At 46.7% G+C, this 16,103-nt stretch overlaps 1 protein-coding gene across 2 annotated transcripts in view; it reads left to right on the top strand.

Moving 5' to 3' along the window:
• Positions 1-16,103, top strand: part of PGAP1 (post-GPI attachment to proteins inositol deacylase 1) — a 707,270-nt gene that overhangs the window by 121,506 nt on the left and 569,661 nt on the right. For both annotated transcript variants that reach the window (XM_088456228.1, XM_088456226.1), the window contains exon 5: positions 1,117-1,277. In XM_088456228.1, coding sequence (XP_088312354.1) covers positions 1,117-1,277 — 161 coding nt within the window. The remainder of the gene's footprint in view (positions 1-1,116; positions 1,278-16,103) is intronic.

The raw sequence follows: 16,103 nt of genomic DNA, 5'->3' as shown, positions 1-16,103 counted from the left end.
GCATAGACAATAAAGTACCAATGTGTCTTCATACACCATTGCCGCAGTCGCATCAAACAGCCCTTCTCAGTGCGCCAGGTCCTGTTTGCTCGAATGTGCATCTTAGTCGCACAAATTAAAATAATGGATGGGACAAAACTGCTTTGCTAGACTGCACTGAATTATTTGCAAATTAATCTGTGTCCGAAGTGCTATGATGCAGTGGTCGCAACTTTTTCTCAAGCCAAAGTCTTTTGTAACTTTTTGTACGTGTTTAATACTTATTTCTGTGCGGAGAAAGTCACAGCCAAGCGTCCCTAGTACACTTGTTTTGCTGCATCTGTAATGCGACTACAAGGCACAATTTAAAGCAAAAATTGCTACGCTACACCCACATGGCTAAGTTGTGCCATATGACTTATTGGGTGTATGAGGACGCATCTGTAGCATAAAGGTAAATAAATGACAGTATCATGGTTAGTAAAAGAATATACAGTATAAGGGCATAAAGCACTGTTAAAGTATGAGCAAAGCAAAACCTGGTGGTATAATAATACCATATTAAAACAATGATGAAGTCAGAATAAAAATTATAGACCTGAAGTACCACAAGTTCCATGGAGCAAGGGAGAGGATATTAGCAGCAGTAAGGCAGCATTCCAGGGAAAGGGGATCCAGTAGCATAAAAGGAGGATGCTGTCAGGAGGGGGATCCACAATGCTAGAAGAAGGAACATCAGTGACTGTGGGGAGGAGTGGGGTCTAGGAGAGGGCATAATCTGTAGGTATCCAAGGAATGATGAAGCAGGCAAGTGGGGTGGTCCTGGTTACAGGTGAAAGGTCAGTGATCAGGCACCAGAATTACTAGGCTGAAATGACAGCCTTTAGTAGAGATGGTGGTCAGAATGAATAACCGATTGTAGTTGATAATGTAATTAACATTATTTGTCAGTTTTTGCTAACCTAAACTTTTTTTTTTCCTCTAGCAGTTTACCGCTTACCTTTTCACTGTTTTGCGTACATTTCAATAAAAACTGGAAAAATGGAGGTGTTCTAAAATTTTTAACCAGTAGTGTATGTTAGAGGCATTTTTCTTTTTCAGTTTACATCTTTTTTTTTTTTTTTTTTCATTCCACAGATTTTTATGCCTTGGTGAACAGTTACTGGATATTGAATGCTAATGAACTTCAAAACATAACAACACTCTCTGTTGCTGGGGGATTTCGAGATTTCCAAGTTCGTTCAGGATTGACATTGTTGCCAGCCTCCACCATCTATAATAGTGCCTTGTCTGTTGTGGTAAAGCAATTGTTTTTTTTACTAGCAAAACTGAACTGGTCAGTGATAAATGTAAAATTGATTTGTATAGAGATAAGCATACAATTCTTTCTATTGCTTTTTTGACTGTGTAATTTGTGTGTGTTAGTATGAGTGTTTCTATATTTAAAAATAATTCAAGCAATACAGGAAGTTTGTGATAATGGCATTGTTTTATAAACGGATTAGTTAATTCTGGCACATACATTATCCATGCAAAACCAGTCTCAAAAAGATTCTTGGGATCCAGGGTTCATGCTGTCTATCTGGTCTAAATCTCTTGCTTCTTCTGGAATAATTTTGCTTGTAGTAGGCAGGAGTGAGAAGAATTTAGTGATATCTACCATGCTTACCTCATTCCTGCCTACTATGTCTTCAATCACACAGATGTGTCCTCATACATCTAGCCTCAATACACCACGCAGCACGACTTGCCTGGCACGGGTGAGACGGTAGGTCCCGAACTACTCTGCTAGTGTCGGACGTCTTTATTTGCTGAGTGCAGATGCATCACCTAAGTCACAATATGATGCAACTAAGACGCACCAGCAGACTGTGCTGATTAATTTTATATGCAACACTTCCATATCTGTATGCACCTGAGTCTGTATATGAACCACAATGGAATTCCGAATGAAAAAATCTGCGGCTGCTACATTGTAGCACTTTGTCTACAGATCCAGAAACTCAGTCACACACAGATATACAAGTGTCGCATATCAAATTAATCAGTACAGTGTGTTGGTGCATCCTAGTTGCTTAGACACATTTTCAACAAACAAAATGCAAAAGACGCAACTGCAGAAGATATGTATAAGGACACATCTTGTATGTATGTTGTAAAGAGCTGGATCCTAGGTGCCTTTGTCTCATTTACCTAAGATGGGGGATCCGACGTCCGACATATCTGGTGGTCCCCACACACGGCGCGATCAGGTGGCTGACCGCCCGATATGCCGGCTCCCCCTCCCCCACCCTCATAGCGCTGCATGGGATCGCACATCGCATCCCCAGATCGACTGAATCTGCAGTAAGATCTGGGGGTGCGATGTACGACCCCACGGGTGCGCGCTCTGTCTGATATCCTGCCCATACACGGTACGATAGAGCAGCCAAATCGTACAAATCTGTCGGATCGGCTGCTTTATCGCACCGTGTATGGGGACCTTTACTTTCACTTTAGCCGAGTTGCACAATTGGGCAAACAAATTTCCTATCTTTAAAGCTTTCCATGTTTCCAAATATCTTCAAAACTGCCCATATTTCATTTCCATGAAACTCCGCAAACTACTGAATTACTGTCACGACTTACAGATGTGTCCTTATACATCTTTGCTGTCGTGCTAAAAAGTCCAGGTCCTGTGAAACTCTACTAGATCTGGTAGTCTTTTTTCCGTATTTCTTTGCCAAAAATGTGTCTCACTCGCAATGTGATATGACTTGGACGCACCAGGAGATTGTGATGATTAATTTGATATGTGACACTTGTACTTCTGTGTGCAACTAAGCTTAACTGAACGGGTGATAATTATTCACCGACCCGTATTCAATTAGCCCTGCTTATCGTGGATTTCTTTTCAGGTCTCCTGAAAAAAAAACTATTGAGAAAAAAGAGACTCTTTGTTGGGTCACTCTTTATTGCAAAATAATGTTGAAAATAATGTTTTCAGATATAAAATAACTTTTTTTCTTCAGGGTCCATAGGCTCCACAGGGAGACCTTGGGGTGTAGGTGATGGGAACCAATCCGGCACCACGCAGTTAAAGTTTTCAGCTCCAAGGATGCATTAGGTCCACTCTCCCTATACCTTGCCCCCGAGCCAGAGGCACCTCAGTTTTGTTGGTGCCCAGCTGGAGTCGGGTCACCATTTGCAGGGGCCGGTTCATCAGCCCCTAAAGCTTATTTCTTTATTTGTTTTACTATTACAAAGAATTGAGTGCGCAGCAGACTGTCCGTGGGACGTCTACACTGCCGCTCCGTCACCCCTCCGGTGTTGCGATGCCAGTACTGATTTGGGGATCTCGGTAGGCGTTCCAGGGGTCAGCGCTAGCCAGGGCTCCCGGAGAGGACCTAGACTGCACCCGGAACATCAGTGGACAGGTAAGGCAGTTTGCCGCTCGCAGTGACCCGCGTGTAATGGCAGTCGATACCTCCAGTCTCAAGGGACAGCCCGGGGGTGCTGGGTGTGGACGCAGGCTCCAGCCATCGCGCTCCACTTGACCACCAGGGACATATTGGTGTGGGAAACCAGCGTCCCAGGGGTTAATAACTGGCCAGGGGAGACAGCGTCCCTGTTTAAGCTGCTCCTCCCCTCAGCTCAGCGCGCCTTTCCACTGTGGTCTGGCTTCCCCGAGCTGCTCTCCTCCTCTGGACACGCCCCCTCTGAGGTCTCTGGTGGCCATTTTCTAAGTGCAGTTGCAGTTCTCCCAGGACCGTGGTCCAGTCCCCTGCATACTGTACCTCTCCCCAGGGTCAGTGTATGTAGCGCTATTTCCTACCAGACACTGCGTCTGTGTAGTTGAGTATAGTGCTGCTTTGCAGCATTTGTACTGCATTGTATGTGACTTGTGCTAGCGCTATCTGTGTCTTTTTTTCTATCTGTCAACTTATAGCTATACCCTTTCTCTCAGTTCTGCCCTAATACAGGTGTTAGGGTAGCTCATACCTGACCTCATATATACATATATAATAATTAAATATTTCTGAGGTCTGTCACATACTGTTGGGTGCTGCACTGTGCCATATATTGGCAATGGGTTCCTGCAGCTTACATAAGCATAAGACAGGACCAGTATATTGCTCCCGGTTAGTGTGTGTGTGTGTGACATGTCTGACAAGGGTAAGGAACACATTCCATGTACTTCTTGCTGCAATCTTGCAGATTATGTACTGCGGTTTTCAGTGAGGAGGATGTGGTTTGGCATGGGTTATGTATAGGAGTTATAACCCACCATGTGACTCGAACCCCCCGACATCAGTACAGGAGCCCCTTTTAGGCATTTTTTTCTTAGATGCTGGCCTTCATTGTGGACCGCCTGGCGGTCCTGGCTGTTGTTCCTCCTATGGGGGTACCACAGCAGCCCTTCCCTCACTCACAGGGAATACCACTGATTAAGCAGACCCCTCCTGTACCACAGCAGTCGGTCATTCCCACAGTGGGATTGCTACAGGGTGGACCTCCACCATGGGTGGATGTTTTCTCTACCTCAGTACAGAGTCTGGCTACGACCTTTTTATGGCCATTCAGGCCATGTTGCAGAGTGAGAAACCTGTATGACCAGCTAAGCGTCCTGTGTTGTCATCTCAATCCACACAGCTGTCAGAATCTGAGAATCTGATGACGGAGAGGTGGCTGATGCCGTAACCCCGATTCCCCTCGGCAAGAGGCGGAACCTAAGTCAAGGATTAATATTCCTGCATTGGTGCATGCGGTCAGATCCGCATGGGTTATAGAGGATGATGAACAAGCCCCTAAATCCAAACACCCTCTGTTTAAACAGATAAAGGTGTCTTTGGCAGTATTTCCTATGTCAAATCAGCTGGTGGATCACATGGCTGAGGCCTGGAAGCGTTTGACCTCATGTTACCCATTTCCTGAGGCTCATTGTAAGAAGTGGGAATTGCCCCATGCAGTGGATTCACATGTTACACGGTTAATTAAAAGTGCAATGTTACCTATGCCTTCCATTTCTTCCTTAAAGGATCCTACGGATAGGAAGGTGGAGACTTGCCTAAAGTCTATATACTCTCTTTCAGGAGCTGTTGCCCGGCCGTCCATGGCTATATCCTGGGTAGCTAAGGCTTTAGAGAGTTGGGCTGATACACTTGAGGACTCCTTGGAAGTTCCAGAGAATCAGGTGTCACTGGTCGGCCATATTAGGGATAATGCTGCATATATCGGTGAGGCCACTCTGGATACTAGTCTGTACCTCACCCCAGGGACCCCGACATCTAGGGTCCCGGCTGCGGCCGTGTCTGCTCACCGTTCCCTGTGGGTATGCTTTTGGAGCGCGGATGCCGATTCTAAAAGAGGCCTGGAGACCTTACCCTCTAATGGGGAGATTTTGTTTGGTCCAGACTTGGACAAGATTGTTGACACATTGGCCAAATCCAAATCTGCATTTCTGCCCTTAGCATCTGCTCCTGCAAAGTCATGTAGCGCCTCCTTTTGGTCCTTTCGTACCCAAGGAAAATCCAAGGGGCAGTCTTTCCCTAGGCAGTCCGCTGCCAAGAAGCCTGCCAAGCCTAAGAAACAGGACTGGAGCACAAGACGCCCGGCCTCCAAACCGGAGGATAAACCCGCAGCCTGGTGGGGCGGGCCTCCCTTTGGGGACCCCAGAGTGGGAGGCCGACTTTTTCAGTTCGCCCAGTGCTGGTGTCAAACCACCAAGGATGCTTGGGTAAGGAATGTGGTCTCTCAGGGGTATGCTCTCTCATTCCTTCGAAGGCCTCCCCACCAATTTTTCTGCACAGGCCCTCCTTCCAACAGGACCAAGGCCTTGCAGATCCAGAAAGCCATACAGTCCTTGCTGCAGGCAGGGGTTATTGTACCAGTTCCACTATCTTAATGAGGGACTGGATATTATTCTGATATCTTTCTGGTTCAGAAACCGAATGGGTCTCATCGGCCTATCCTCAACCTCAAATCTCTGAACAAGTTCCTCAGGGTGCCCAGGTTCAGGACGGAAACCTTATGATTCATCATACTCGCTATGGAACCTGGGGATTAAATGGTATCACTGGACATTCAGGATGCATACCTACATGTTCCCATAATGCTTTCTCACCCGCGTTATCTGCGGTTTGCTATACTGCAACAACACTTCCAGTTTTGGGCGCTGCCCTTTGGCCTATCCACGACTCCAATGGCATTTTCCAAAATTTATGGCTGTCATGGCAGCCCACCAGCAAAGTCAGGGTATCCGGCTCCTACCATATCTGGACAACCGCCTCTTGTTGGCGAGTTCTCCAGAAGTGCTTCACCGCCACCTGCAACTGATAGTTGCTTGTCTATAAGCACACGGGTGGTTAATCAATTGGAAAAAGTCCTCCCTAATTCCATCACATAGGATGGTTCATTTGGGAGCCCTTCTGGACTCTCACCAGCAGAGAATCTTTCTAACTCCAGAAAATATCTCCACGCTACAGCCGCGAGTACACAGATGTCTCCGCAGTCGCCGTGTGGCAGTCCACTCGGCGATGCGGGTTCTGGGATCTATGATGTCCACTTTTGATATGGTGGAATATATTCCGTTCCATTCCAGGCCCCCGCAGGGGCTGATCCTCTCCAGGTGGAATGGATTACCCCACCGGATCAGAGCTCAGACGATGGTGCTCTCTCCGGAGGTGCGTCTGTCCCATTTTGGATCCCGGACTGGATACTCCTAACAACGGATGCCAGTCTCTGGGGAAGGGGTGCAGTGATCCTTTCAGGGCTGGTGGACAACGGTAGAGGCATCCCTGCCCATCAACATATTGGAACTACGGGCTGTGTACAGGACACTCATGATGGCAAAGCACATTATTCATGGAAACCCCATGCAGGTTCAGTCCACCACAGTGGCTTACATCAACCATCAGGGAGGCACTCGAAGTCGGGCAGCAATGACAGACGTGTCACGCATTCTGACATGGGCAGAATCTCATCTACCGGCCATTTTGGCAGTGTCCATTCCGGGGGTTCTCAATTGGGAAGTGGACTTCCTCAGCATTCACGACGTGCATCCAGAGGAATGGTCTCTTCACCAAGAGGTGTTTCAACTCCTAGTGGATAAATGGGGTCTCCCAGTGGTGGACCTCATGGCCTTCCAACACAATCGCAAGTTACCAGTGTACGGTTCCAGAACAAGAGATGCTGAAGCAAGCCTGGTGGATGCTCTGTTAGTAAAATGGACCTTCCGGGTTGCGTACTTATTTCCTCCAGTCTCCCTGCTTCCTCGAGTTCTTCGGAAGTTCAAGCAAGACTGAGGCACTGTCCTGCTCGTGGCTCCAGCTTGGCCCAAACGTCATTTCCACTCAGGTCTTTTGGAGTTTCTCCATCGACCATCCGTTTCTGCTGCTTTTACGTCCGGACCTGTTGTCTCGGGGTTCTTGCCTTTACTCTGACCTGGATAGTCTGTCTTTGACGGCGTGGCTCTTGAGACATCCCTCCTAAGGTCCAAGGGATTCTCTAGCTCGGTCATCAACATGATGCATAGAGCACCTAAACCTGCCTCCACCAGGATCTGTGGCATACCATTTTTCCAGTTGTGTTGATTACAACCCTCAGATGTTTTGAATTTCCAGAATACTGGCATTCCTTCAAGCCGGATTGGACCTCGACCTACGCCTGGCCTTGTTGAAAGTGCATGTCTCTGCACTGTCAGTGTCGTTCCAACGTAAAATTGATCTGCTTCCGGATATCCACACCTTCTTCCAGGGTGTCCTTTGTTCCACCAGTGGCACCTTTGGGATTTGGCAGTAGTTCTTCAGGCCCTCCAGGGTCCTCCATTTGAACAACTAGATTCAGTGGATCTTAAGTGGTTAACAGCTAAGACACTTTTTTTTCTGGCTATTGCATCTGCCAGGAGGGTGTCAGAATTGGGAGCGCTCTCCTGTCGTCCTCCTTTTCTGATATTTCACCAGGACAGGGCAGTGCTTTGTACTCACCCTGAGTTCCTTCCTAAGGTTGTGTCTAGCTTCCATATTAATCAGGAAATTATAGTAGCGGCCTTTCTATCGCCATATCACCAGACCTCTCGGCAGGTAAGGCCTCATTGAATGCGCTCCGTGCCCTTAGGATTTATGTGGACCATACCAGTTCTCTTCGGATATCAGACTTCTTGTTTGTGCTTATTGGACTTCACAAGAAGGGATGGCCAGCCAATAAACAAACATTGGCTAGATGGCTTCGTATGACTATCTCAGAAGCTTACACGTCTTCTCTTAAGGCTCATTCTGCTCTGTCTGTGGGTCCCTCGTGGGGAACTTGCCGTGGCACCGTGGCTGTTCAGCTTTGTAAGGCGGCCACGTAGTCTACTGTCCAGACATGTCTAAGGTTGTATGCATTTGATACCTTCACCTCTCAGGATGCTTCCTTTTGGATGTCGGATTCTCTTCCCAGTGCAGGAGCGTCCCCACCCTTAAAAGGACTGCTTTGGGACATCCCCAAGTTCTCCCTGTGGAGCCTATGGACCCTGAAGAAGAAAATGAGAGTTATGGTAAGAACTTACCTTTTTGTAAACTTTTTCTTCGAAGTCCATAGGGTCCACAGGGCACCCGCCTTGATGCACCTGGCTTCATATGCGCTATCGTACTGGTCACCGCTTTCCCGTCTCCTTCTCTGGAAGTGTGATTCTTGAGTGTTCCAGTCTTCCTTCTCTCTTCTCCTCCTCCGGCCTTTGGCTTTTTACCAACTGAGGTGCTCCTGGCTCGGGGGCGGGGTATAGGGAGAGTGGACCCAATACATCCTGGGGAGCTGAAAGCTCTTAACTGCGTGGTGCCAGGATAGGTTCCCATCACCTACACCTCAAGGTCTCCCTGTGGACCCTTTGGACTTCGAAGAAAGAGAGTTAACAAAGGTAAGTTCTTACCATAACTCTCATTTTTAATACAACCATCTCAAATATTGTTATACAATGTGAAAATACTGATTTAATAAACAATTCTATTCAAACTCTCTAGCACACGATTACTTTTCTTACGTGTGAACAACAGGCACCTATTCTATCCACGTACGTGGTTGGGATGTGGAATTGACAATTCTACACCACAACCATGTACGTGGATTCACTATTCTACACCCCAACCACGTACATGGATAGAATTGGTCCCTATTCATCACACGTAAGACAGGTAATCGTGTGCTAGAGGGTTTGAATAGAATTGTTTATTAAATCAATATTTTCAAATTGTATAACAATATTTTAGGTGGTTGTATTAAGTTATATTTTGTATCTGAAAAAATTATTTTCAACATTATTTTGCAAAAAAGAGTGCCCCAACAAAGACTGACTTGGGGTGCACCACCAACCAAAATTTAATAATTTCCCAAAGAGGGAGTGATGACTTATTCCTTGTTGGTTTAAAAATTATTGACCACAATTCTGAATTTTTGTCCTGTGCGGCACCACCTATTGTCTTTTTACCGGAAAAAAAAAAAATCAGGATTTTGGTACTTACCCATAAATCCCTTTCTCCGATTCCACATGGGACACTGGAAGCTTCCAGACAGTGGGGCATAGATGGTGCTAAGTGGGAGCTGGCACTTTTTTTTTTTTTTTTTAAGTGTGACTAGCTCCTCCCCCTCTATACCCCCCCCTACGAGCCCAGTTTTGGGTAACTGTGCCCGAGGGGAGCTGAGAAAAAGACAAACAGAAGAGGAAGAGGCGACAGTACACAAAACATTTCAGAAGGTTGAAAAAACAGAAATACAACAATAGATGTCAAACAGGTTTCTAACAGTCAAAACATAAAATGACCACAAGTGTGGCAGGAAGGAACAGCGCAGGGTGGACGTCCAGTGTCCCCTGTAGAATCGGAGAAAGGGATTTATCGGTAAGTACCAAAATCCTGTTTTCTCCTTCATCCACTAAGGGATATTGGAGGCTTCAAGACAGTGGGGATGTCCCAGAGCTCCCCTCATGGACGGGAGAGCGCTCAGAACTCTGCAAAACAGACCAGCCATACTGCGCTGCAGAGGCCGCAAACGTGCCAAATCTATAAAAACAATATATATATTCCGGCCAGACCAAGTAGCTGCCCAGCAAAATGACTCCCAGGAAACCACGCGAGCAGCCGCCCATGAGGAACCCACCAAGCGGGTGGAGTGCACTGTAATAGGAGATGAAGGGTCCCTAGATTAGGCCATATACGCCTGTCTGATGGTCAGACGAATCCAGCGGGCCAGTGGCTGTTTGGAAACTGGCCAACCAGGATGAACAGCATCATACAAAACAAATAGAGTGTCTGTTTTACGTATGGCTGCAGATCTCTCCACATAGATCCGAAGAGCCCTAACAACATCCAAGGATCTTGTAAAAGGGGAATCCTATGGAAGACAAGGTACTACAATAAGTTGCTTGATGTGGAATGCCAAAACCACCTTAGGAAGAATATTCATTATTGTACGGAGTTCCGCTCTATCCTCGTGAAATACCAAGTATGGAGGACGACAGGATAGAGCTCCCAGTTCCGACACCCTCCTGGCTGATGCCAGTGCGAGAAGAAGTATTACCTTCCACGAAAGTATTTTAACTCCAAACATTCAAACAGAGAAGACTGTAAGAAGGAAAAGACTAGACACAAGTCCCATGGAGCTGTAGGAGGAACAAAGGGGGGTTGTAACCAAATCACGTCTTGCAGAAAAGTCTGCACCTCCGGTATCAAGGCCAGTTTCTTTTGAAAACCGTGAGAGCTGAAATTTGGACTTTCGAAGAACCCAATCGCAGACCTGCTGAGAAACCTGCTTGCAGAAAAAGCAGAAATCTGGCTAGGCTGAATTCTGTAAGTGGAGACCCTCCTACGTTCACATCATGAAATATAAGCCTTCCAAATACTGTGGTAATGTTTTGAAGTAACTTCTTTCCGGGCTCTGAGCATAGTAGGGATAACTGGATGGAATCCATGTACATTTTAAGATCGCCCTTTCAACAGCCACACCGTCAAACGTAGCCGCTTTAAGTCTGGATAGACTAAAGGACCCTGTAGTAAGAGATCTTCTCTCAGTGGTAGGGGCAACAGATCGTCGATCAGCAGAAGTTGAATGTTGGAATACCTAGCTCTGCGAGGCCAATCTGGAGCCACCAATACAACCTCGGCTTTCTCCTTCTTGATGCTTTGTAGAATTCGAGGGAGAAGCGGGAACGGAGGGAACAGATAGAGAAATTGGAACTGCCACGGCGCTTACAGTGCATCCCCTGCCACCGCCTGCGGGTCTTTTGTCTGGGAGCAATAGAGAGACAGGTGATGATTTTGTCTGGATGCCATGAGGTCGACCTGCGATAGACCCCACCGTTGGACAAGCTGGTGAAAAACCTGAGGATGTAGTGCCCATTCCCATGGATGCACGTCCTGCCAGCTGAGGTCGTCTGCCTCCCAATTTTCGACACTCGGAATGAAGATTGCTGAAGTTGCTCTTGCGAACTTTTCCGCCCAGATTAGAATCTGGCTTACTTCTTTCATAGCTGCTCGACTTCTGGTGCAGCCTTGCCTGTTTATGTATGCCACTGTCGTGGCGTTGTCCGACTGGATCCTGACTACTCGGCCCCACAACAGGTGATCTGCTGTCTGAATAGCGTAGAAGACTGCACTTAGTGCCAATATGTTTATCGGCAGGCTCTCTTCTTGTGATGTCCAGCAGCCTTGGAAGTGATGTTCTTGAATCACAGCCCCCCAGCCTCTCAGAATCGCGTCTGTGGTGAGAAGAGTCCAATCCCACACTTTGAATCTCTTTCAATCCTTTAGGTGTACCGAGATCAACCACCAGAGAAGGGATATCCAAGTTCAGGGACGTAATCTTACCCGTTGGTGAAGGAAAAGTTGGGATCCTGTCCGTTGTGAGAGGAGGTCTAGTTGAAACGTTCTGGAGTGAAAACATTCGTAAGAAATGGCAGCGAATGCCGCAACCATCTTTCCCAGGAGTCGAATGCAAACATGCACCGATACCTGAAGATGTCGAAGGACCGTCCTCACCATCTCCTCTATGGAAGTTACCTTTTCCTGAGGAACACTCACTGGGACAAATATGTCCATGATCATTCCCAGAAACTGTAGCCTCTGCGTCGGTTGCAGATGAGACTTTGGAAAGTTCAGGATCCATCCATGATGAATGAGAAGGCTATTTGTCACTGTGATGTTCTGCAGTAAATGGTCCATGGAATGGGCCTTCAGCAGGAGATTATCCAGGTAAGGTATAATAGTGATCCCTTGTTTCCGAAGTAGACTCATCATCACAGTCATGAGCTTTGTTAATACCCTGGGGGCTGATGATAACCTGAATGGTAAGGCCTGAAACTGGAAGTGTGAATTCCGAACTGCGAATCTCAGAAACGCCTGGTGAGGTGGCCAGCTAGGGATGTGAAGGTAGGCGTCTTTGATATCTAGATGATTTTGCCTTCCTCTAGTCCCGCAATCACCGACTGAAGCGACTCCATCTTGAATTTGAAAATTCTTGGGTATGGATTGAGATCCTTCAAGTTCAGAATAGGTCTGACCGAGCCGTCTGGCTTCGGAACCATGAAGAGACTGGAGTAAAAACCCTTTCCGGTCTGATTTCTGGGAACGTGGACCTAGAAGCTTGTCTATTGCTTCCTGTAGAACGACAGAAACTGGTAAACCTGTGGTAAAAAAAAATCTAGGTGGAGGTTGAAATTGAAAGTCGAGCTTGTATCCCTGAGTGATGAGATCCCGGACCCAAGCGTCTGTACAAGATTCCGTCCATATTTCTTTGAAGTCCCGAAGATGCGCTCCCACTCTGGGGTCCCCCAGGTGAGAGGGAAGCCCGTCATTCACTAGGCTTGGTAGTGGACTTAATCTCCTGTTGGCCAGGTGGTGGTGTTGCAGCTCTGCCACGTCCTCTTGAACCATGGGAAGTTGATGGTCCTCCTCTGAAGTGACCGCGTGAACATCCTGGAACACGAAAGGACTGAAACGAGGGTCCCGAGTAACATCTTCTAGGAGGAGAAGCCACAGAGGAAAGATAAGTGGACTTACCCCCAGTAGCTTGAGAAATCCATTTATCTAGCTCCGCTCCAAATAATACACTTCCCGTAAATGGAAGTGCTTCCACAGCTTTCTTTGATTCTGCATCTGCCTGCCATTGTTTTTGCCACAGCGCCCTACGTTCCGAAATCGCCAGAGATGAAGTTCTGGAGGCGTTATGGCAAAAGTAAGTCGCAGCTTCACCTACTTCACATACATCACAACGCTTCAGTTTTTCCACATTTTGTTATGTTACAGCCTTATTCCAAAATGGAATAAATTAATTTTTTGTCCTCAAAATTCTACACACACTACCCCATAATGAAAACGTGTAAAAAGGTTTTTTGTGATTTTTGCAAATTTAATAAAAAAAAAAAAAAAAAGCTAAGAAATCACATGTACATAAGTATTCACAACCTTTGCTCAATACTTTGTTGATGCACCTTTGGCAACAATTACAGCCTCAAGTCTTTTTGAGTATGATTCCACAAGCTTGGCACACCTATCTTTGGACAGTTTCGCCCATTCCTCTTTGCAGCACCTCTCAAGCTCCATCAGCTTGGATGGGAAGCGTCGGTGCACAGCCAATTTCAGATCTCTCCAGAGATGTTCAATTGCTTTCTAGTCAGGGCTCTGGCTGGGCCACTCAAGGACAATTACAGAGTTGTCCTGAAGCCACTCCTTTGATATCTTGGCTGTGTGCTTAGGGTCGTTGTCCAGCTGAAGGATGAACCGTCGCCCCAGTCTGAGGTCAAGAGCTCTCTGGAGCAGGTTTTCATCCAGGAAGTCTCTGTATATTGCTGCATTCATCTTTCCCTCTATCGTGACTAGTCTCCCAGTTCCTGCCGCTGAAAAACATCCCCACAGCATGATGCTGCCACCACCATGCTTCACTGTAGGGATGGTATTGACCTGGTGATGAGCGGGGTCTGGTTTCCTCCAAACATAATGCCTGGCATTCACGCCAAAGAGTTCAATCTTTGTCTCTCATGGTCTGAGAGTCCTTCAGGTGCATTTTGGCAAACTCCAGGCGGGCTGCCATGTACTTTTTACTAATGAGTGGCTTCTGTCTGGCCACTCTACCATACAGGCCTGATTGGTGGATTGCTGCAGAGTTGGTTGTCCTACTGCAAGGTTCTCCTCTCTCCACAGAGGAAAGCTGTAGCTCTGACAGAGTGACCATCGGGTTCTTGGTCACCTCCCTGACTAGGGCCCTTCTCCCCCAATTGCTCAGTCTAGACGGCCGGCCAACTCTAGGAAGAGTCCTGGTGGTTCCGAACTTCTTCCATTTACGGATGATGGGCTCATTGGGACCTTCAAAGCAGACAGTATATTTCTGTACCCTTCCCCAGATTTGTTCCTCGAGACAATCCTGACTTGGAGGTCTACAGACAATTCCTTGGACTTCATGCTTGGTTTCTGCTCTGACGTGCACTGTCAAGTGTGGGATCTTATATAGACAGGTGTATGCCTTTCAAAATGATGTCCAATCAACTGAATTTACCACAGGTGGACTCCTGTTAAGCTGTAGAAACATCTCAAGGATGATCAGTGGAAACAGGATGCACCTGAGCTCAATTTTGAGCTTCATGGCAAAGGCCGTGAATACTTATGTACATGTGATTTCTTAGTGTTTTTTTTTTTTTTTTTAATTAAATATGCAAAAATCTAAAAATTATTTTTACATGTTGTCATTATGGGGTATTGTGTGTACAATTTTGAGGACAAACATGAATTTATTCAATTTTTTAAATAAGGCTGTAACATAACAAAATGTGGAAAAAGTGAAGCATTGTGAATACTTCCGGATGCACTGTATATGCTCTGCTATCGGATTAAGCTTCTCCACCGGCACCTGATCTCTAATTCCGTCAGCCAATTGTTTTGCCCAAAGCACAATTGCTTTGATAGTCCCGCAGCTTACGATCGCAGGACGCAGTGTCACACCTGCAGCTGTATAAATGGACTTGAGAGTATTCTCCAATCTCCTGTCCGAAGTGTCTTTCAAAGACGTGGCCCCAGGGACCGGAAGCGTAGTCTTCTTCTTAGACATCCGCGTTACCGATGGGTCTACTGTAGGGGGAATCTCACAAGATTTTCTGCTATCTGCAGGAAAAGGATAAAAAGATAATAACCGCCGGGGGATCTGAAATGTTCCCAAGCTGACGTCAGAAGAGAATCCAGCTCTTCTGAAACTGTAAAAGCAATAGCCTGTCTTTGTTTCTTTAGAAAGAGAGACTTTCGAGCAGGACCTGTATCCTCGTGTTTCTGCAATACCTGTCAGATTGCAGAAATTAAAGCCTCTATCCCATCGGACATCGACTCAGACTCCTGCTGGAGTTCTTTAGGCGAATCATAATCATCTTCCCCTAAAGCTGGCATATCCTCCTCCCCCGAGTCGTCCGGTTGGAGGACTGGGGGCAACAGTCTCTTCTTTGAGACCTGTGGAGAGGTTCCTGTTGCGGTACTTGAAGGAGCCATGGCTTTTGAGATCGCCTCCATGGATTTAGCTAAGGACCTAGGCCATGCTGGTTCTTCTAGAGCCACTGACCTGTAAGCATCTTTCTTTTCAAGAACCCTCCAGCTCAGCAGAAAGATGAGACTCGACTGATGTAACCTGCGCGGTCCAAGACTGCGGTTCTAACATCACTGAAGATTGTTGCAATTGTCACACAATAGGGCGTTAGATGACTGCTCCTCTGTAAATATTTCTGCACACTTTTTGCAGGTATATAATTTTTTGGACGCCTTCGAGCCCTTACCAGTCATGATACATACAAACCCCCACACAAACAACAGAAAAGTGTAGTGAAAAAGGTCAAGAGAAGAAACTGAGATACAGAGAGGCAGGGAGAGCCACACTAGCCCTAATAGCGCTCCTAGCAGTGCTAGAAAATGATAGGCATAGAAGAAGTAACCATTGTAAGTAGTCTAGCCTTAAATGCTCTCCTGACCAACCTAAACCCAACTGCCTACTTACAGTCCAGGTTAGGCTATCCGTTTCCTGTAGCAATGTTTCTCTTATTCAGCAGACTCTGTGATGAACGCTAGTACACCTCGAGGGAAGCACTGATTGCTGCTGGGAGGAAGGAGCAGTCCGGAGCTAGGCTCCGTATCCCCGCTTTGGCG

Source organism: Taudactylus pleione, unplaced genomic scaffold, assembly GCF_031769625.1.
Source record: "Taudactylus pleione unplaced genomic scaffold, aTauple2 ptg000690l, whole genome shotgun sequence".
In the NCBI taxonomy this organism is placed as follows: domain Eukaryota; kingdom Metazoa; phylum Chordata; class Amphibia; order Anura; family Myobatrachidae; genus Taudactylus; species Taudactylus pleione.
Note: the sequence above shows the minus strand (reverse complement) of the source record. Positions and strands in the feature narration are given on the sequence as shown.